This window comes from Eptesicus fuscus, chromosome 9, assembly GCF_027574615.1.
Source record: "Eptesicus fuscus isolate TK198812 chromosome 9, DD_ASM_mEF_20220401, whole genome shotgun sequence".
NCBI lineage: Eukaryota > Metazoa > Chordata > Mammalia > Chiroptera > Vespertilionidae > Eptesicus > Eptesicus fuscus.
In genome coordinates, this window is record NC_072481.1 from 62,078,981 (window position 1) to 62,102,220 (window position 23,240).

The 23,240-nt window shown below is 43.6% G+C and overlaps 1 protein-coding gene across 1 annotated transcript in view; it reads left to right on the forward strand.

The window, feature by feature from the left end:
- Positions 1 to 1,506: 1,506 nt before the first annotated feature.
- Positions 1,507 to 23,240, forward strand: part of SAMD13 (sterile alpha motif domain containing 13) — a 73,396-nt gene continuing 51,662 nt past the window's right edge. Inside the window, exon 1 of the mRNA XM_008139471.3 lies at positions 1,507 to 1,597. Within this exon, the coding sequence (XP_008137693.2) occupies positions 1,507 to 1,597 (91 nt within the window). The remainder of the gene's footprint in view (positions 1,598 to 23,240) is intronic.

Genomic DNA, 23,240 nt, shown 5'->3' on the forward strand with positions numbered 1-23,240 from the left:
AAGCTAAGAGTGCCAGCCTTGGGCACCCATGAGCCAGTCACAATGGCCTTCCTACACTTGGTACAACTCTGACATTCAAATCGTGACATTAGTGTGGGCCCTCGACACACTGGGTGACAGAGTATGACACAGACCTGATCTACTTTTCCATCTGGGGCAAATTACAGAGGACAAGGAGAGGAAGTTCCAATGCAAGAAGAGAATTCCAAATGCTCTGCATTGAATGGAAGACTAGAATTCCAGTAGAACTTTCAGGCAGAAGGACCATGAGCTAAAATTCAGAGGGTGGAGTCTGGGAGATTTTGATGGACATCCTGGCTTCTAAGAAGAAGGAAGATCGATCAACTGTGCAAATAGTAATGAGTGACTGACCGAGAGTGCTGACTATGTGTTTTCATGTCAGTGATATCAGGAACCACAGAGATAACTAGTTGGAACAGAAGTCAGGTTGCAATGAGTGAAGAAAATGCTTTTGAATAGCTCAGTTGAGATGGGAAATTAGGTCAGGATGCTAGAAAGAGATGCCATAATGAAGGAAGATGTTATATTTTGTTGATATGTGCTTGATTTTATTTTGAGAAGTAGGGGGACTTGAACATATATTCTATCTGTGGAAGGGAGAGGTTTTAAAACAAAGGAAAGAAAATTATAAAGGAACAAAGATAGAGGTAAGGTGAAGAAATGGGATCATCAACACTAGTCACAGGTAGGATTAGTCAATAACTATTTATTGACCCCTTACTATGTGCTGGGCACTGACCTAAATGCTGGGAATGAACAACACTGATACAGTTATGGTCCTTTCCTAGTGATAGTTACAGTCTAGAAGAGAGTGTGTTTTCCTTCAGTTCTCTTTAGTTACAAGTGAGAGAAACCCACCAGCTTAAGAGAGAAAGAGTAACTTATGTAACAGAAAAAAAAAAATCCTGGTATGGCTGCCTCCAAAGATAACAAAAATGCTGTCAGGGTATTCTCTCTCTCTCTCTCTCTCTCTCTCTCTCTCTCTCTCTCTCTCTCTCCCTGCACTCATGTGGTAGCAAACATGGTGCCCACTAGCTTCATCATCATGGGGTCCATAAGGCCTACAGTCTCAGTAAAACAAATAGACTAGATATATCTCAATCAATGGATCTACCAAGATTCTCTGGGCTGACTCTGATTGTGCAGGTTTCATTTATGTGTCCATTCTTACCCATTAACTGTGGCCAGGGAGATGGGGTGTTTTGAATGGCCTCAAACTGGTCACATGTCCACCTCTGGAGCAGGAGTTGGGGTGGGATCAATATTAACTCACCACATGGACTAAGAACAGAAGAGGATGGTTCCAAGAAGGCAATTTTGGTTTCTCAGCCAGAAGAAGGAACACTGGGAGTCCACTATAGAGCGGGTGCTCACGAAAAGAAAGAAATGCCTCTGTTCTCTTCGGACTTGAGCAGAGGAGGGATGGATTGGTGCCAAAGTGGACAACTTTGAAGGGTGAGAACGGGAAAGGGTGAGAACGGGAAAATGCAGGGTGAGAACAGGAAAATGCAGGGTGAGAACGGGAAAGTCAATACCTGGAACACCGGCTTTCCTGGAGATGTGGAAGCCAGTGCGCGTACAGAGAGGATGGGGCAGAGGTAAGTTAGGGAACTTGTGGAAAAGGGTTAAGATTTGGAAGAACAGATGGGGGAAATAGGAAAAGGGGCTGAGCCATGACAAAAGGATCATTAAGGGTTTACTGATTTTAAATGCCATGAATTTGACATGGCCCTAATTTGCACAGTGATACAATTTTCCCCACAGGCTCAGCCCTGAATAATCATAGCGATGGACATTTGTGTGGAAAGGCACAGCGAGGACCCCAATCTTCATACCCATTCTGGGACAATTAGGCTATTGGGTAGACACCCAGCAATTGTATTTGTACAAGGGTTTCTAAGCCTTTTAGGAGACGTGGTACAGAAGCAGAGAGAGTGGGCCTGTATGACACAACCCTCCCGCCTCTCCAGGAGCCACCCACTATGGACAGGACACTCACCGGATGGCTTGAGGATGCCCCGTGCTTGGTCCCCTCCCAGTCCCTGGCTCCTTGGACGTGAAGAATGTGCAGGTGGCACCCCTGGCTGGTACCTGGCAAACACTTCATGGCCCTGTCTCTGGTACTTTTCCCTACCTCAAAGCTGTTGAGGAACTAACTTTGGTTAAGCTCCTCTTGAATATCAGGCACTTTAAGTTTGAGATCTCATTTAGCCCTCTCATCGTCTTGGTAAGATATAAGATAAACTTGCCTAAAGTGATACAGCTAAGGAGAGGGTCTGGGTGGGTTAAGGCCTTGGCTTGTCTGTCTCGTGCCCTCCTGGTTTCTATCATCGGGGACCCTGGAACACTGCTCCCTACCCTGGGGTCCAGGGATTCCTGGAGGCCCTCAAATGCCCTGCCAGGGCCTGTGAGATTGTTTCCTCCTTTGAAGGGCCTGTAATTTGCTAGAGTTTCAGACTTTGGCCTGGAGCAGTGTGCTCGCTGGTGGGGAGATACCTGTCAGCCCTGAGCAGCTGTGGACAGGAGCTTCAGAAGCAAGTACTGGGCTTGTGGTGGTGGGGGCTGCAAAGGACAGGGCCACGCTGCCTAACCACAGCAGTGCCTTTGCCAGGGATGTGTCAGAGAGGGATGGCTGTGGCTTTCAAGAAAGCCAGGAGGAGGCATGCAAGCTGCCAAGTGGGAAATGTCAAGGACAGTAATGATTACAGCCTAAAAAAACTTCATTGGCCTTCAAAGGGCAAGGTCCAGGGGGCTTGGCACCCAGTTACAACACTCGAGTAGGCCCACCCAAGCACGACTGCGCGTGTCAGCCGCTCCCACGCTCGTCCCCAAACCAGGAGGACGTGGAAAAATGAGAGTTTAAAAGTAAGCACTGCACAGAACATTATGTTTAAAAAAACACTTCCCCTTGACAAAAGAAAGCCTTCAGTCCTTCATGGAGGTATTATTAAGCCCATCTTATAGGGGAAGAAAGCAGAGCTCAGAGCAGAAGTTCACCCAGCAAAATAGCTGCAGGGGCAGGCATCAATTCTGGGACCTTCCAGACCAGGACGTTTCCACGGAGCCCACGGGAAGCACCTTTGCCAGCGGGGTTGGAAGAGGTCAGCATGGAGGTGGTGGCCGTCTCCTTGAATTATCTCGTTCATGTACTTTCACATTAATGTGCTGTTTTCTCCCCTTGTAAACAGTGAGTCAACAGATGTTTTATGAAGGAATATTCTTCCGTTAAAAGTTGTACAGTGGACAAAGGTCTTTAATGCTACACATTCGGTTCATGGGAAGTTGGCTCTGACTCCTCACCAGGGAGGCCCTCCTTTAGCCCAAGTCAAGTATGTCCTTGGCTTCCATTGTTGTAAAGCACAGGTAAGGTGTATGGATTCTGGTAATAAAAGGGAAGCAAATGGGACTTTGGAAAGCACTGCATGTTAAACAGAGAATGCTCTTCAGATGGTCCTTTCCCCCACACTTTGTTTTCTGGACAACACACCTTACAGCCTCTGTACCCGGCTAAGGCAGAGGCAGCACTAGGCCAGAGCCACCCTCCTGACAGGGTTTGTTTGACCGCCACAGTTTTTGTTGTTGTTGCTGTTTTTTTCACAGTCTTAAAAAAAAAAAAAAAAGTTTACCTAGTAACCAATATTTAACATTTGGGTGCGACCACGACCATTAAACAAACCAGGTTTCTGACCTGACTCAAAAACAAACAATCCCACTTAAAAAATGGGCAAAGGACATAAATAGACATCTCTCTAAAAGAGAAATACAAATACAGTAAGCACATGAAAAGATGCACAACATCACTAATCATTAGGGAAATGACCATCAAAACCACGATGAGGTACCACTTTACACCCATAAGGACAGCTATCATAAAAAAGACAGAAAGAGAGAAAGGCAAATTTTATGTATATTTTACCACAATAATAAGTAATCAGATATCCGTTTTTCCTTGGGGAAAAAAATAGACTCAGGCTATGCAGACACACTGGGCCCACATTCTCAGTCAGCAGGTTCGTGGCAATAGAGGAGGCCTCCGAGCAGAGGCTCCTGGGAGCTCACATCCCAGCAGTAGATTCCGATGTCACCCAAGAAGCCCCCAAGCACTGGAGTCTCAGGCAGATTTTAAAAATGTATGCAGTAAAGGGGGGGGGGTGTAAATTATAAAGCTTAGGGATCAGATGCCATTTCTGGGGATGGGAGTTTCTCTACCAAGGCTCATAGGACTGGTGACTGGTCAGTGGACCATCCATTGCCTGGACCACACTGTGTGTCCGTGTGTCTCTGTGGCACATGGATCTCAGCTCAGGCAGGACTCCATCCTATTTTCTGAGCTGGAAACACTCTTCTGCATGTGTGTTCTTCCTGGGCCTCGCTGGGCAGATGAAAGACCAGACCCAGGTAGCCTGGAGACTCATAAATTCCTCCAGCCAGAGTAAGAAACCCAGGGGAATAATTCCCAGTTTGGAGGGTGGGATGAAGAAAATAATTTTCCTCCCACCTTTTGTAAGTCCTTCTGGATGGGCTAATAATCAAACTATCAGGAGACCAATTAACAGGAGAAAAAAAGTCCAAACTTCATTACGAATGTATATGAAAGTCCAAAATTGATGACAGATATGGTACCATACAATATGGGACCTGAAGATGCACTGGGCAGGTGTGGCTTATATGCCATTTTAGATAAAAAAAGAAGGAGGCAGGGGTCCCAAAGGGAAAGCAGGCAACTTGCAGGTGGACCAGAAAGAACAAACACGTAATAAACAAATTCTTGCTGGGCTGCCAGAAGTAATGGGACACAGAGGGAAGTTCACCTGGGCTTTGCTAGAGTCCTCTGTCTGCCACGTTTAGTTTATATGATGATGCTACGCTGATGCCCCTTTCCTATAAGCAGGTTTATCTATATGAGTGCACCTCAGTGCCCCAGGGAGGACTCAGCCAGCCCCGGGGTGCTGTAAAGATTTTACTTATTTATTTATTTGGAGTTGTTTTAAGTTCACAGCAAAGTTAAGGGTGCAGGCTGGGCCAAGGGACACCCCTCCCCCCTGCACCCCTGTGCATAAATTTCATGCACCGGGCCTCTAGTATAATATAAGTCTTCATATATTCAGCAGTTGACTTTATTAGTGTGGGCCTCCAGAGATGTGGATTAGTTTCCTGTTCGGCCATTTTTATATACTTTTTGCTTTCCTTAGCCTGTTTGTGTATAGTTAGCCCATTTGATGTTAGTACCAACAAGTATATTTACAGGCACCAAAGTGCAAATTGACTAGAGAAGTTTCATAATTTTCTTTCTTTCTTTGAATATACATTTCATTCAACAGAAAAATAAAAGTTAGAAGTAAAAAGAATTGTGTTAAGATTAGTTGAGAAAGAAAACTCAGTTGGTGTGTTTTAATTAAATTAAATATAATTAAGTGCTAATGTTTGAAACCCTAAACCAGAATCAGCAATGCTGCTAAGGCCTATGAGCTATACACAACAAGAAGAATTGTGTACCAAAAGCTGAATAATGACATACCCCGAACTTAGGACTCCCCGTAAATACTGCACTGCCTCATTTGCCTAACTAAAAAATATCAAACGAAATCATGATGAAACCGATTTTCCTATTAATGTTGGATGGTTTCTAAATAAATCGACATGGAAAAGTATCATGTATCCCTGAAGGCAAGGAGATGAGTACTGATTGGACAGCTACTATGTGCCAGGGGTTTCTACAGGTTCTGAGGGTGATGGGGTGGAGAGGCAGGACGGTGGGGAGGAGCTCAGGCCAGGGAGATGGGACAATCAGTTATCTGGTGCCTGGCATTGTCTGGTGCACCCGGATGGCCAAACCCTCCAGATTCATCAACTCACTTCTCTACTTCTCTAGTTTCAATAAGCTCTATGGCTTGGAAAATCACATAAATTGTCAAATGGGAGTGTTGCAAATCAACCTGTCATAAACTACCATGCCTTGTTTTTATTACCTTTGTGACATTTCAAGGTGAAAGCCTATATTTAGCCTGTCTTTTGCTTTATGGGGAAATTCCAGCTGATAGGCTGTGAAGTGTCTCTCGCCTGTCTGTGGGACCTGCACTCTCACACTCTGAGCTGCGGGAAGCCTGAGGTCCAGAGGTCTCTTCTCTAGGACAGTGTGGGGGCAAACAAACGAATGAACAACAAACCTTCTTCTCCCACTTTCTAAACTCTTCTAACTGGGCTAACTAATCAAATTAACAACAATAGGTTAGGTTAATAAGGAAAAAAATGAAAATTTTAATACATGTGCAAAGGGACTTCAATTCAAATAAGCATGAAAATCTCAAAGATAGTGAGGCAACATTGGGTATAGATGATGTTTTGGATACACACACACACAAAGGCAGGGAAATGGGTTATTAGATCTCAGAAGTGAGAATGGGCAACTCACAGGTAAGTTGAGGAAGAACGGAACACACATGACAGGCATATTCTTGCTAGGCTACTCGGAAACGCCAGGACAGCCCTCCTATTAGCCAGAATTCAATGGAGGCTAAGATGAACATCCTCCAATCTTTTGCCTGAAGCAGGGTTTTCTGTATGAATCTTTTGGAAGGAAAGGAGGCAGGGTCAAAGGTTCTTTCTGAGTCTTATCCTATCTAATAAAAGAGTAATATGCAAATTGACCATCACACCAATACACAAGATAGCCACCCCCATGTGGTCAAAGATGCTGCCCCCATGTGGACACAAGATGGCCACCAAGAGATGGCCACAACAAGATGGCCTGCAGGGGAGGGCAGTTGTGGGAAGTTAGGGGTGACCAGGCCAGCAGAAAAGGGCAGTTGGGGGTGACCAGGTCAGCAGAGAGGGCAGTTGGGGGAGACCAGGCCAGCAAGGGAGGGCAGTTGGGGAGGGGGGGCCAGGCCTGCAGTGGAGGGCAGTTGGGGAGGACCCAGGCCTGCAGAGGAGGGCAGTTGGGGGCGATCAGGCCAGCAGGGGAGGACAGCTGGGGTAGACCAGGCCTGCAAGTAAGAATAGTTAAGGGCGACCAGGCTGGCAAGGGAGGGCAGTTAGGGATGACCAGGCTGGCAGGGGAGGGCAGTTAGGGGCAATTGGGTCAACAGGGGAGGGCAGTTAGGGGCGATCAGGCTAGAAAGGGAGAGAAGTTAGGGGTGACCGGGCCAGCAGGGAGGGCAGTTGGGGGAGACCAGGTCAGCAGGGTAGGTCAGTTGGAGGGGACCCAGGCCTGCAGGGGAGAGCAGTTGGGGGAGCGGGGAGCAGGCCTGCAGAGTAGGGCAGTTCGGGGGGACCAGGCCTGCAGGGGAGGGCAGTTAGGGGTGATGGGGCCAGCAGAAGAGGGCAGTTGGGGGAGACCAGATCATCAGGGGAGGGCAGTTGTGGGGGACCAGGACTGCAGGGGAGGTCAGTTGGGGGGAGGGGGACCAGGCCTGCAGGGGAGGACATTTTTGGGGGACCCAGGCCTGCAGGGGAGGGTAGTTGGGGGGAACCAGGCCAGCAGAGGAGGGCAGTTCAGGGGGACCAGGCCTGCAGGGGAGGACAGTTGGGAGCCAGCAGTCCTGGATTGTGAGAGGGATGTCCAACCGCCTGTTTAGGCCCAATCCCAGTGGTGGTCGGATATCCCTGAAGGGGTCCCAGATTGCAGAGGGTGCAGGCTGGGCTGAGGGACACTCCCCCCACCCCGTGCATGAATTTCATGCACCAGGCCTCTAGTTTTTTAATAAACAGCTTAAAATCAATGTCCCAAAACTTTGGTTCCCTTTCACAGTGAATAGTCTGGGAGCCATTTACAAAACTGGGTATGACTGGCATTCCCTTTATCTCCTCTTAAATTCCACAGCATAACCTTCAATATGGGAACTTAAAAAAAAATTTTTTTTTTAATTTTATAAAAAGAAATGTCTGGTGGTAGTTGTTTGCCAATGTCTAAACCCTCTTTAAGCAAAAGACCTGATCTGTTCCACCCACCCCCCTTCCCCTTCCTAATGAAATCTGAACGTGGGGAAACTCGCTGTGCATCCATCTGAAGCTTGAAAGGCCTCCTGGCTGATCCAGGGCACCATCTTTTCCTGTGACAAGAAAACGAACAATTTGTGTGTGTGTGTTTTTTAAGAGAATAAAAAAAATTCCTCAAAATTTTTAAAATTTATTTTAGAAATAGCAAAAATTTGAGAGAGAGTCCCAGGAAGAAGTGAGCAAACATTGCCAATATGCCAACATGTCTATGAATTTCACAGAAAGAGGGCCTTCGACTCTCTCCACACCACTGCATATGTGGATTTCTGGCCTTGTCCCTGCTTGATTTATTTGTTGTCTGGAACACCATCAGGTTGTAAATCGTCACTCCACCTCACCCCGGGGCCTGCTGGAGAGTGTCTCTAATTCTATAAAGCTCAAGGCAAGTGGCTGTTCAATTAAGGCACAGGGTCTGCAGTCAAAAGGTCTGGATTGGAGACCTGTGTCCGTCACGTACTCACCATGTAACCTTGAGCAATGTTACTTCCACTAGCTAAGCCTCTTTCCTTGTCTGTGTAATGGAACAATGCCAGTACCTACTTCAGTTTCCTCATCTATAAAAAGTAAATAATAACATTACAGGTCTCAAAGATGAAATAAGTGAATGTAAGGTGCAAAGCAGTGTGGTATACAGCAGGCATCCAAAAAAATGGTAATTACAAGTATGATAATATGAAGTGGCACTAGAAAATTATTTTCAACTTAGGCTGGGACTTAACACCGACACAGAAGGAAAAGAGCTGCCCTGTGGCCAGGGGCACAGTCTCTCTGAAGAAATGCTTCCAAGGCCTTGCTGAAGTTAGTCTAAACTAAGTTTATTCCACTCTAACTACCCATTCGTTGCCCCTAACTCACAGTAAGACCCTGGAAAAGCCACTTATTCTCAATTTCTTCATCTGTACAATTAAGTGGTCTCTTAAAATTTATTCAATATTTATTTAACAAATATTTGTTGAGTACCTACTATGTTCCAAGCATAGGTCTAGATGCAGGAAGTTTAGCTTTAAATAAAAATTCCCTGACCTCCTGCATTCTAGAGGGGAAGTTAAACAATAAACAAAAATAAATGCAATATATATTGAACACATAATAATCTGGCCACTCAGTGTATATCCTATATAATAAAAGGCTAATATGCAAATTGTCCCCTCGACCAGGAGTTCAATCAGCAGGCAGGCCGGCCAACCGCCCATGTCCCCTCCCCCTGGCCAGGCTGGCTGGACCCCACCCATGCACAGATTCATGCACCGGGCCTCTAATATATATATATATATATATATATATATATATATATATATATATATATATACTGAGTGGCCAGATTATTATGCGTTCAGAGATCATAATAATCTGGCCACTCAGTGTATATATAGTATGTTACATGGTGACAAACATTATAGAGAAAAATGAATTAGAAAAGGGGCTCCATGAATACAGGAGTGGACGTGGATGAATAATTCAATTTCCAGTAGGGTGGTCAGAATAAGATTTGTTAAGAAGATGATGTTTGAATAAAGTACAGAGAAGGTTAAGGAACAAATAATCCAATAATTGAAGAGAAAGTTTTCTAGGAGTGGAAACAGCAGGTGCGAAGGTGCTGAGGCAGGGGGATGCTCCAGAAAAGAATGAGGCCAACACAGAGCATCAGTGCTGAGAAATGGGAAGAGACTGTGTCTTGAGTACATCATTAAGTCCTGAACATAACCCTTCCTGAGGCCAGCCCTGTCCTTCTTCCCCCCACTCTTGTGAACCAATAAATTCTCTTTGGGGCTTGAGATCACTTGAGTTGGGTTTCTGCAACTTGAAACCAGCATGTTCTAAGTAATAAAAACTATTCTGTAAGTATTAAAAAAGAATGACAGACAAACAAATATACTGGCATAGAAAATGATCACTGTAATTATTAAATGAAAAAAGTCAAATTGCAGAATAGTATCGTTGGTAGCATTCTATTTGTGTATATAAAGTGCATTTTGTATGTGTATTGTGTGTGATTTATTTTATTTATTTTATTTTTATTTTAGTAAATGCCTGGAGAATAACTGGAAAAACACTTACCGCACTGTTAGTGGGAAATGAGATGGAGAAATTTGTATAGTTCTGCATTGTTTCTTGATGGTGAGCATGTTACTACTTTCATAATAAAAATACCTAACATAAAAAAAAAGAAAGAAAGGGAAGCAAGTTAGTCACTGAATGTACCAAATACCCGCCTGCCCCATTTATCTGATTTTTCTGTCAGAGAGAAGAGAGTTAGAGGCACAAAATAGAAATGGTTCCATTGTTAAGCCAACCAACACTATATTGATTGAGATAGTAAGTCAGAGAGAAATAGACAAACTTAGTTACATAAAACGAAGAGAGTTCGCATCATAGGGAATTAAATGCCCAGAGGCTAACCAGTGGGTGGAAATATAAAACAAGCTGAAAAATGATCATCACTGTTTGTCTCATAGTTTGGGGGTGGTGGAGGGGGGCGGAGCAGGGGAAGTAGAATCCTACTGGGTCTTTGTAGAGGTGCCGAATGGAGATTGGGGACCCACTGGCTAGAACAGAGGGAGCCTTTGCAGGCACTCAGAACCTGCAGTATTGCACTTACAGTTACACAGGTGCAGGGAGGACCTTGATAAACAGACACTTAAAGGGAAGATATTAAAAGAGAGAGGGTGGAGAGGAGCCACGTGGAGAGGGAGTTAAGAGAGGCCAGCATGTCACAGAAAGTGAAGAAGGCTAATCCAGAAGTAGACCCTCACCTCCTGACCAACTGAGGTGGGGTGAACCCCAAGGGGGTGGCCTTAACGAACTCTGTTACTTTATTCAAAGGATTCAGAGTAAAGGAGGCATTAGCGAGGCAAATGAAAAGATATATATTTCTTCTGTTTCACATGACACCAAATTCCAGGAATTAATAAAACAAAGCTTAAATCTCTCAGCAATAACTTACAAATTTCACAAATCTGACATGTAGCAAAGAAAGAGATGGTTGATACATTTAGGACAAGTGTACCAAAAAGAACATGAGATGAAAGGGACCAAGTCAGAGGCAGTATCAGCTTCTATTTTCAGAAAACAGCAGCCTTGGACATAAACCAAAAGGCAGGTGGTGTGCACGCACTCGCACTGAGACCAAACCCACATCAATCTCTGGTCACAGCTGCACGAAGAGATAGCAAATCGCTATCGCCCCATCTGAGGAGCTACGATAAAGGTTGCCTGACAACACAGTCCTTCCCCAAAGAAAATTTGCACCATGGGCACCCTGCCTCCGGGTTAAGCTCTTTCTGTGATCCCTGTTGATTTTCAGCCTCTAGTGCCAAGTTCTTCCCCTTCCCAGAAGCCCGTTTGACAGTAATCACCTCTGGACATGCTCAGCAACAGGAACTCTCCTATTTTGGCAGCGAGGCAGAGGCAGAGCCGAAGTGCAGTGCAAGTCTTTGCACGGTGACTTCAAATTTGGCTTTTTCTGTCTTACACACCTGGATCTATTTCAGCCCAGGTCATCTATCCATCCACATCCATCTAACCAGGAAAGTGTCAGCACTAATGCCAGGCGCTGGGGGGACATATGGAACCCGATGTGAGTGTGATGCTGCCATTATAATGGTATAACCATGGGCCTGCTAACTCACTCTCTAAACCTCAGTTTCCTCAACCTTAAAAGGCAGCTGAAGATGGGTACCTTTTGGAGTTGTACTTGGAATTAGAAATGTTGCATGTAAATTTATTAGGGCTGCTCCATAAATAACATGTATTACTGTTATTACAGACTATTTGAGGAGGAGACATCCGAGGACACTGAAGGTTACAGTTAGCTTCATGATATAAAAAGCATGGGGTGTTGCTGAAGAGCAGACGGTAGGCTTCTAAATCAATATTGAAAGTGGGTATAGAGTGAAGTTTCAGAAGTTTGAAGGATGTATAGGGGTTAGCTGGAAGAAGGTAGGCAGAGCAATTCTGGGCAGAGAAAGCAGAGTGTACTAAGGCATGGAGGTGTGAAACAGCGATGACCAGTATTTAGAGAAGTCCTCTATATATTTTTACTTAATATTTTTATTATTTCAAATTGCTTATAACTTAGGATATAAGAATCTTACCACTGGATTCTTACCTGCCCCTAGATGTCTGGGTCCAGCTATCACTAAGGATCCAGCTCTCACTTCTACAACACGATCATTGTAAGTAAACCAATATCACTCTATGCCTGCTACTTAATGTATATTTCTCCTGTCACTGAGTCTGTCTCCAACTGGCCATACGGCTACTGCAGACTTCATTAATTTAATTCGGGAGCTTATTTTTAACTCTCAGAGACTTAGCCCCTCCTTTCTATTACTGAGGTATCCTGTATTCCAATGATGTCTTTTCAATAATTAGGGATAGTTTCAAAAGACAATTCGATCTGCTATCTACTCATTGATATAAATACTGGCCTATCAACTATACCAAAATTATCATGCATTTTCTAACTGATTTATGGCTTGTAGTCATATGTCAATCCAATTCTTGCAGTAAGGGACAGGTGTCACCTATTTTATAAACTGCCTAGACCAAGCATGTCAAACTCAAAAGCTAACCTGGGCCAAGTAAACAAGGCATGCGGCCCACAGGCCACGAGTTTGACATGCTTGGCCTAGACTAAATCATTTCAGCAAAGTGCATTTATTTCATACAACAAAACAGACCCCACCCTGTTAAAGCAAAGATAAAACACCTCGATTTGTTTTCAAGTACATACTTGGACCTTCCTACATGCAGAAGTGATAGCCAGCATTCCAGGTATGAATCATAGGTATGGCAATGTTCACAAGAAATGTTTACCTTACCAATATTTACAGGTTTTATTTTTGTTTTGTTTTTTCATTTAAAGCATATGGATCTGTCCTCGATATCAGCACATAAAACCTGCTTTAGTCCCTTATCAAACTTTTTACTGTCTAACACATACCAAATCTTGATTGAGAGAACTAATATATATATATATAAAACATTGTTGAACAAAATGCGATCTATTAGGTTCCTAAGACTGCCATAATAAAGTACCACAGACTGGATGCCTTAAAACAACAGAAATTCATTCTCTCACAGTCCGGAGGCCAGATGTCTGAAATAAAGGTGTTGACAGAGCCCAGCCCCCTCTGACGCGTGTAGGGGAGGATCATTCATTAACCCTTCCAGCTTCTTGAAGCTCCAGGTGTTCCTTGGCTTGAGGCAGCCTAACTCCACTCTTGACCTCTGTCTTTCTTTTGTGTGTCTCTGTGTCTTCACACAGCACCTTCCTCTCTGTCTCATTCTTCTTACAAGGACATCAGTCCCTAGGATTAGGGCCATCCCTCTACTCCATTATCACTTCATTTTGACTAATTACACCTGCAATGACTCTATTTCCAAATAAAATTACATTCTAATTTAGTGTGGATTTGGAATTCAACATATTTTTTGGGTGGACACAATTCCACCCAATGACCCACACTATTCCTTCCAGAGAAGACTATATCTTCCAAATAGGCTTGGATTATACTGTCTTAGAATCACCGGTATTTGCTTTCTTTGGACTACGTCTGGGTGCCAGATTTTCACCTTTTCATTAAACAATGCTATAAGAAAAAGCATGAGCCCTGGCCAGTTTTCTCAGTGGTTAGAGCGTGGGTCTACAGACTGAAGGGTCACAGTTTTGATTCCCGGTCAAGAGCATGCACCTCGGTTGCAGGCTCCATCCCCGGCCTCCGTCAGGGTGTGTGTGGGAGGCAACCAATTAATGTGTCTTTCTCACATCCATGTTTCTCTCTCTCTCTCTCCCTCTCTCACTCTCCCCCTTACCCTCTCCTTTCCACTCTCTGAAAATGGAAAAAAATATCCTCTGGTGAAGATTTAAAAAAATAATAATTAAGAAAAAGCATGATGAATGTCACTATTGTATTTACTAATTCATTAAGAACCCTGACCCATTTGATTTATTTTTTTTTTCAGAACTAAGTGTTACAAAAATTCTCCCTCAGAGTAACTTGGATATTTTCCTTTAAAGTCAATGAGAATCATATATCTATTTATGTGTTATTTCTTGCTTTGGTTGCTGGGAAGCTTGAAAATTTTAATAACTATGTAGGATGCTGCAGCTACATGATCTGCATTTTTACTTCTCCTCTCGTGTTGACATTTATTTTAATTTGGATGGTAAATAATTTTAAAAGATGGTTCTCATAACAAGTCACTAAAATACTTTGGCAAAAATGTAGATAGTAAGTAGGAAAAAAGCCACACAAAAAAAATAAGTCTCTCTCCCTCTCCCCTCCTCTCCTCTCCTCCCCTCCCCTCTCCTCTCCTCTCCTCTCCTCTCCTCTCCTCTCCTCTCCTCTCCTCTCCTCTCCTCTCCTCTCCTCTCCCCTCTTCCCTCACCTCTCTCTCTCTCTCTCTCCCCACTTTCTTCTTTCACAGCACTTTCCCCCTGTCCCAGCTCATCCATCACTGAATGACTGAAGATTATAAGCCATCACCATTCAGTACTCCAGCTTACATTTCAGGTGCATAATCCAAACAGTACACAGATAAACAAGGAGAGGGAGGCAAGACAATCACTCAATTTATTCTTGAGTAAATAATCCGACTTCCTTCAAAGACTTAAAAAAATAAAAAGAAAAAAAATAAAATGGGACTCATGCAACAGTAAAAGTAAAAGAAATCTGGAAGAGCAGAGGTACTAAACAAGGAGAAGAAATTAAATCACTGAAATTCACACTAAAAGCCCCCCCAAAAGTAGAACTGAAACTGAAGAAAATTGGACATGGAAGTCAGGCTGTAGCAGACAGTCAGATAGGCATGAGCAGATCAGGAATGATGGGCCAGGTAAGGAGGGTCACGGGGCGGAGAGCCCCAGGTGCCTGACTAACAATGGGCAAAATGACAAGCCCTTGCACACCCACTCCTTTAAACATTAACCCCTGGAACATGACATCTAGGCTTCCACTGTGCTTCAGTTCCAGTCCCAGAGAAGCAGCAAAATCAGACAAAGTAATGTCACAGCTGACATCAGGACCTGATGCATTCACTAATGACCCTCTGGTGCTGACCAATCAGTGGAGACCCTGAGAAGACAAACTAGAAAAGCTGATGAATATTCTATTGAGCTCCTCCCTTGAGACCTCAGATAAAAGTCCTCAGGATGGAGGACCCAGCGGGCTCTCTTTATGGTGCATGCCCAATGGGACTTTCCCCACCCCCTTTTTCCTCAGGGTCCGGTCCTCTCCTTCCTTCTCCTCCCCTCCCTTCCCTTCTCCTTTCTTCTCCTCTCCCCTCTTCCAAGGCTCACTTCTTTTACCCCTGTGACTTCCAAATAAACTTTCTCTTATAATTTGAGTCTTGGCTCTGAATTCTTCTCTTTGCCAGAACTCAAGAACTGAGGTTGCTGAACTGAGGCTAGCACCTGGTGCCGTTTTTCCACTGCTAACAAAGCTGTTGAAAAAGAGATCACATAGAATTTAGTGGAAAATGGCATAGAACAAAGGTGATCAAAGAGTGGATGAAAGATATGGCCAACAGACAATGGAGAAGTGACTGATTGCTGGTCTGACTGCTCTCTTTGAATATGGAAATGAATAGATGGAACTGAAAAAAATTTACATAATAGAATAATTCTCTAAAATAAAGCAGATCTTAATATTACATTTTGAAAGGGCTCACTACATTCCAAGAAAATTTAGTAAAAGTTTTTTTCTTAGAATTTCAAGGATTAAAAAAAAATCCTGCAGCCATCTAGGCAGAGGGAAAAAGGCCATCTTTGACAACAAAAAAATTGGACATATTCCAAGCAATGTTAGATACTAGAAGAAAATGCAACAGTGGTTAATGAATATTGAAGGGAAAAATAATTCTATACCTGATCTAATCACCTTTCACATACAATGGGAGGAGAAAGAAATTCCCAAATATGCAAAACTGAAAAAACGTAACATTTATGCACATCTGAAAATTTTATCAGGAAAAAATTCAAGACCATAAACAGGTGAATAACAATCCTAATATATAAAAAGCCAGGGGCCGCCATGACCGAAACAACCAGACGAACAACCGAACAGCAGGCTGCATGGGGTGACAAGGCCAGCAGGGGGGTTAGTGAGGGACGACCAAATGACTGAATAGCAGGCTGCGTGGGGCAACCAGGCTAGCAGGGGCGGTGGGGGGGGGGGAAGTTGGGGGTGATCAGGCCAGCAGGGGGGGGCAGTTCCGGGCAACCAGGCCGGCAGGTGGGGGGACAGTTAGGGGTGATCAGGCCAGCAGGCAGAGGCGGTTAAGGGTGATCAGGCTGGCAGTGGGGACATGTAGGGGCAATTAGGCAGGCAGGCAGGCAGGCAGGTGAGCAGTTAGGAGCCAGCGGTCCCGTATTGTGAGAGGGATGTCCCCTGAGGGGTCCCAGATTGGAGAGAGTGCAGGCTAGGCTGAGGGGAACCCCCCTGTGCACGAATTTCGTGCACTGGGCCTCTAGTAATAAATAAATGAATGAAAAAGTCATGAGGTACAAAAGGTTTGGCAATGAGCTTTGAGTCTACTTATACCTAAATTATATCTAAGTAGCCAGTATTCTAAGTCATAAACATTAAATATAATGGTCATAATGTTTTAAAAATTACATAATATAATGAATAATATTTTGGTGACAATACTTTTAAAACAAGAATCATATTTGCTCTCCAAACTAATAAGAAGAAGATAGTCTAAGTAGATCAATTTCATTATCTTTCATCATCATTTCATTTCTAAGGTAAATTGAGAAATATAAATATAAACGTATTATTTAACACACTTTACAATGTCCAAATTGCCCAAGTATAGTAAGAGGCATTCTCAAGTGCCTCCCAGTGGTCTCTACCTCCTGGTATTCATGGCCTTATATGTTGGTTAAACATAATGACTTACTCCTCCAAAAAAGCATGTGGCAGCCCTGGCCAGTGCGGCTCAGTTGGTTGGAGCGTAGAGGGTTTGATTCCCAGTCAGGGCACATACCTAGGTTGCTGTTTTGATTCCTGGTTGGGATTCCTGGAAGGAAACTAATCAGTGTTCTCTCTCACATCTATGTTTCTTTCTTTCTCTCTCTTTCCCTCTTTCCCTTCTCCCTCCCTCCCTTCCTCTCTTCCCCTCTCTCTGAAATCAATAAGCATAGCCTCGGATGAAGATTTTTTTAAAAAGCATGTGGCAAAATGATGGATTTCACTTCTGAAATTAGGATATGAAAGACTATTACTTCTGTCTTGCTTACATGGTTTCTCTGACATTTCTCGCATACTTGCTTTGATAAAGTTGTGAGTTGCCCTATGGAGACTCCCAGGTGGCAAGGAACTGAGGCTCTCAGGGCCCATAGGAACTAAATCCTGCCACAGCCACATGAGTGAGCTTGAAAGCAGATCCTCCCCCAAGTGTGGCCTTCAGCTGAACACAGAGCCAGTCCAGTCTTGATTACAGCTTGTGAGCACACGAAGCCATGGACTCCGCTAAGCCATGCCAGGGTTCCTGACCCACGGAAAGTGCTAAATTTTGGGGTGGTTCTTTACACAGAAATAGATAACTAATTCACAGTGGAAGATAAAAATAATAAAACAAGACCAAAGAAAACAGGTAGTAAAGCAAAAGAGAAAACAAAGAAATGATAAGGATTCGAAATTTAAACAAATATAACAGATAAGATTAAATTGTGGCTCAGTTGGTTAAAGCGTCCTCTTATATTCCAAAAGGTTTTGGGATCCATTCCTGGTCAGGGAACATACCTAAGTTTCAGGTTCCATCCCTAGTCAGGACCAGTATGGGAGGCAACCGATCGATGTTTCTCTCTCACATGGATCTCTCCCTCTCTCTCTCTCTCTATCTCTCTCACTCACTCTCTCTCTCTACCTCCCTTCCTCTTTTTTAAAAAAAAAAAGAAAAAAAGTCAATGAAAACATATCCTCGGGTGATGATTTTTAAAAAGATTAAACATATCTAATTAAATAATTTCAAGTGGGTAATAAACTTTTTAGAAAATGATTAAATAGGACAGAGATAGTCACTTTATAATGGCAAAGAATACAGCTCACAATAAAGTTATTGCTAGTATGAATCTTCATGTATCAAATACTATAGCATTAAAATACATAATGAAAAACTTCAAGAAATAAGAGGAAAAAGAAAAGTTAGGAGATCTTAGTGAATTTTTTTAATTCTTGAAAAATTAAGAAGAGAAAAATTATGCATAGTTACAGAAGATGTGAATAACATTATCAAAAAAGATTGATGGTAATATATGCTATAAAATAGATGCTCAATAAATACTTATATCAATCTTATAGCCTACAAAGAAAAAATACTAGTATTGTAGGTACTCATGTAACATCTACAAAAAGAAATAATGGTCACAGGAAAAAATTTTAGACAATATATACCAAACACTTCACAGGGATTATTCTCTCACTCCCTACTCTCTCCAATCCAGCCACACTGGCAACCTTGGTGGTTTCCTGAAAGCTCCAGGAATGGATTTACTGGGAATTCTGTTACTAATTTCTGGTTGTTTTAATTTCTTACCACATAGTTCATTTTTCATGATAAACAAATAAGATTTTTCAATGTTCCATGTCCTTATCTCTTTATAATTTTCCTGAATCAGACCATTGTCTTTCTTTCCTGACAGGAAATACTGTTCCACCTTCCTTCCAAGAATAAACAGTTCATAGTTCCATCATCAATTACCCCCCATGCTCTGAATTTCCATGTTTCGGCTTATACTGGCTTCCTCACTTCACCTTATAAGCATAGTTAGTTGTGTCCTGTTCCCAATCCTAGAGCATCCTTTCACATGTAGGGCCTAGCTTCCTCCTGACCTTCTTTGTCCAAATTCTGTATTGCATCCTCCATTGCCACAATTCCAAATCCACCTCTTCTAGACATACTTTTTATCGGATCGATATTGTTTATGGGTCTTTGTACTTAGAGTAATTACCAGCTTGCTCCCAAACCCTCAGTTTCATCAAAGGGGTTAACTCCCTCGAAAAGATCAAGGTCAGAAGTGGGGAGACTATGCACTCTAAACAAGTCAGCTCCTCTCTTGGCAGAAGTCATGAGTGAGCATTGCCCAGGGACTGAGTCCTCCCCTCTCCAGGCCTTCAACATTCCACCAACCTGGATCAAGAGTCCATCTGATGATCAGACCTCTTCACCTCCAACCCCAAACACTCATCCCTCCTATCCAGTGAACACTGGTTCAAGCCACTCGTGTTTCTTGCCTGGATTACTGCAATAGCTTCTTGCCTGCTTACTTTCACCATTGCTCTCTATGATCTATCCTGGATAGAGCAGCCAGAATAATCCTTTGAAAATATGCCTGATCATGTTACTTCTCTGCTCAGAACTCTCCAGCTGCTGCCCATTTCATTCAGCGCAAAAGCCAAAGTTCTTTCAGTGCCCTACTGGTCCTACCTCACCTGGCCCAACCCAGTGGTTACCCTCAGTCCTCTCACTCCCCACTCTCTCCAATCCAGCCACAGTGGCATCCTTGGTGTTTCTTGAAAACTCCAGGCACACATTTACCTTGAGGCCTAGGCCTAACTGTTCTTTCTTTCTGAATGTTTTTCTCTTAGAAATCCCCAGGACCATTCTCTTGCCAACTCCAGATCTTTCCTTGCATGTCACCTTCTCAATACAGTTTATCCTCATCATTATATATACCAGTAGGAGCCCAGCTCGTGATTCGAAATCACACGGCACCGCCTACCCTCCAGTCACGGGTCTGGCCCTGCCTCCCTCCCCAGGCCCCGCAGCAGTCGAGGCCACTGCCAGTCCAGCCCTGCCTCCCTCTCCGGCCCTTAAAGCAGTCCAGCCACTGCTGATCGGGCCCTCCCCCGGTGCAGACACGCAGAGGCCCCTGCCACCCCACCCCCAATGCTGCGCATGCAATCTCCTCCTGTCCGGTCAACCTGTTATGGCGTCCTGGTTAATTAGCATATTTCTTTCATATATATATATATATATATATATATATATATATATATATATATAGAGAGAGAGAGAGAGAGAGAGAGAGAGAGAGAGAGAGATGTCATCCCACACTCTCTCCTGCATTCCCAATCTCCTTTATCCTGTTTTATTTTTTATAACAAATCACTTTCTAATGTACCATAGAATGTACTTATTTAGTTTGTTAATTATTTAATGTCTGCCTCTCCCACACTCACATTAGAATGTAAGCTCCATAAGGGCAGTAGACTAGAATGGTGCCTAGCACATAGTCGGCACCCAAAAGCTATTTATTGACTGATTGAATAAGTGGTTCTCAGCCTGGTCAAACCTAATGCCCCTTTTCATAACAAATATCAGGCACATAATGTTTAACAGTGGGAGGGGACAATCATAAAGTACCTACACAAGTAATTAAAAAAAACTCAAAGACATGCCTTAACTATAACATAAAGGATAAAGTAAATGTGTGATTCAATATGGAACTGCTCAGGCATGCCTAAACTAAAAGACACAATGAAATAGATGCTTGCATCCATCTTTAGAATTGCCATGAAATAGCCACAAAATGGACTGTACTGGTCATTCAAATTCCTAGAATGGCATTGCCATTCGATTTATCACCACATTCCGGGAAAATTTAATATATCTTAAACTGTGTGAAAGATACTTTATGTTTATATGTGAAATAGATTCTAGGCTCAGGTAAATAGAAACGGGTTTTTCATCTACATGAATGAGCAGTGGGAGGGTCAAGTCACACAGGCTGCAGGACAATTCTTTGCTATGCAGGATAGTTCTGGGCATTGCAAGATGTTGAGTATCTTTGGCTGACCAACTGCATTCTAGTAGTTCCCCCTCTGCAATCACTGGGACAAGCAAAATCACTCTGGTAAGTTTCAAAACAACTCCTGGAGGGAGTTCCATCCCAATAGATGCTTGATCTGTTGGCATTGGCTTCCTCCATATAACATTTGACCTGTTGACAAGCTTCTCCTCACCCTCACCCTCCCTCCCCGTCCCCCCACCCCCCCACCCCCACTTCTACACTTGTAACTTTCCTTTTCCTCTCACCCCCAATTCCTGCCTATGTCATTGTCTAACTCCTTACCTCCCCCTGCCTACCCACCTCTGCTGCCCTTCCTTTTTCCTCGTTATCTGATTTTCAACTGCCTTGCCTAAGTAATTGACTTTCAAAGTTCTAGTCTACACACGACATCCAAATCTATACTTCCAATTGCTACTTTGTCATTCATACACAGAAAGCCTCCAGTTATATATGTCCAACATCAAACTAGTCATTTCCCCCCAAAACCTGTTATTCCATCAGTTGTACCTATTTATGTGAATGACAATATCCATTTACTCAATCTAGAAATGACAACCATCTTTAGATTCCCTAATCCTCTTTCCCCACATCCAATTGATTGTACTGCTCTGTCCATTTTCCCTCTGAAGTATCTTATAGTTGCTTCCTTCCTTAGAAAATTTTCATAGCCTAATTGGTACTTCTACTCCAATTCATCTTTTGATGCTTCCACAAAAGGAGTTTCTGCAGATAGTAGTATATATACACACACACACACACACACACACATTAGAGGCCCGGTGCATGAAAATTTGTGCACTGGGGGTGGGGGTTCCCCTCAGCCTGGCCTGCAATGACGCCAGGGTCCCACACCCCGGCCTCTGGCCAGAGGCCCTCCCTCCATGTGGCCAGGGTGCGGGATGCTGGGCTGGTCGCCAGGGGTGACTGTGAGCCCAGTGTCCCATGCCCTGGTCTCTGGCCAGAGGCCCCTCCCTCCACACAGCCAAGTGCGGGACGCTGGGCTCACATCGCCGGGAGCAACCACCTCTCCCTCCGCACGGCTGGGCATGGGACGCTGGGCTCACGGTCGCCGGGGCGATGCTGCCAGCGTCCCCACCCCTCCCACCCGGCTGCTATGGGAACCACCATCTTTGTTGCAGAGTGATGGTTAATTTGCATATTACTCTTTTATTAGATAGGATATATATTATTTATACTTAGTATACTACCTGGGATATAATCTATAATAATAAAAAGCATAATATGCTAATTAGACCAGACATCCTTCCAGACGAAGCCAGGGCTGCAAGGGAAGCCCAGGTCCTGGGTGCCAGAGGGAAGCAGGTGATGGCAGCCCGGGGAAGGAAGGCCTACTCTTGCACAAATTTTGTGCATCGGGCCTCTAGTAAGAGAATAAATATTTATTATACCACACTAATATTAATACTTACTTTTAAATTTTACTTACTTAATAATAAATAATAATAATTACACTATACTAAATTTTTCTATCTCTTTTAATCTGCACAATCATAAAGTAGGAACTATTATTTGAATCTTTTTTTAAAAATATATTTTATTGATTTTTTACAGAGAGGAAGGGAGAGGGAGAGGAATAGAGAGTTAGAAACATCGATGAGAGAGAAACATCGATTCAGCTGCCTCCTGCACACTCCCCACTGGGAATGTGCCCGCAACCAAGGTACATGCCCTTGACCGGAATCGAACCTGGGACCCTTCAGTCCGCAGGTCGGTGCTCTATCCACTGGGCCAAACCGGTTAGGGCTATTATTTGAATCTTAAAGATGAGGTTTGGGGAGTGTACATAACTTACCTAAGGTCACAGCGCTGGCTCGGAAGTGACAACACCAGGGTTCCAGGTCTATCTGGCTTCTAAAATTTGTTTGTTTTCTATATCTATATCTATATCTATATCTATATCTATATCTATATCTATATCTATATCTATATCTATATCTATATCTATATCTATATCTATATCTATATCTATCTATCTATATCTATATCTATATCTATATCTATATCTATATCTATATCTATATCTATATCTATACCTATATCTACACACACACACACACACACACACACACACCAGTGTGTGTGTGTGTGTGTGTGTGTGTGTGTGTGTGTATTAGTGGCCTGGTGCACGAAATTCATGCATGGGGGGGGCTTCTAACTGCTAACCTGCCTGCTGGCCTGCTCGCCCCTAACTGCCCCCGATGCAGGCCTGCTCACCCCCCCACTGCCCCCCGCTGCTAGCCTGCTCACCCCCAACTGTTCCCCCTGCCCCGCCTGTCTGATCGCCCCTAACCACCTCTGCTTCAGCCTCACCTCCATAGCTTTGTCAGGAAGGTCTCCTGGTCTAATTAGCATAGTACCCTTTTATTAATATACAGTAGATTACCCTTTTATTAGCATA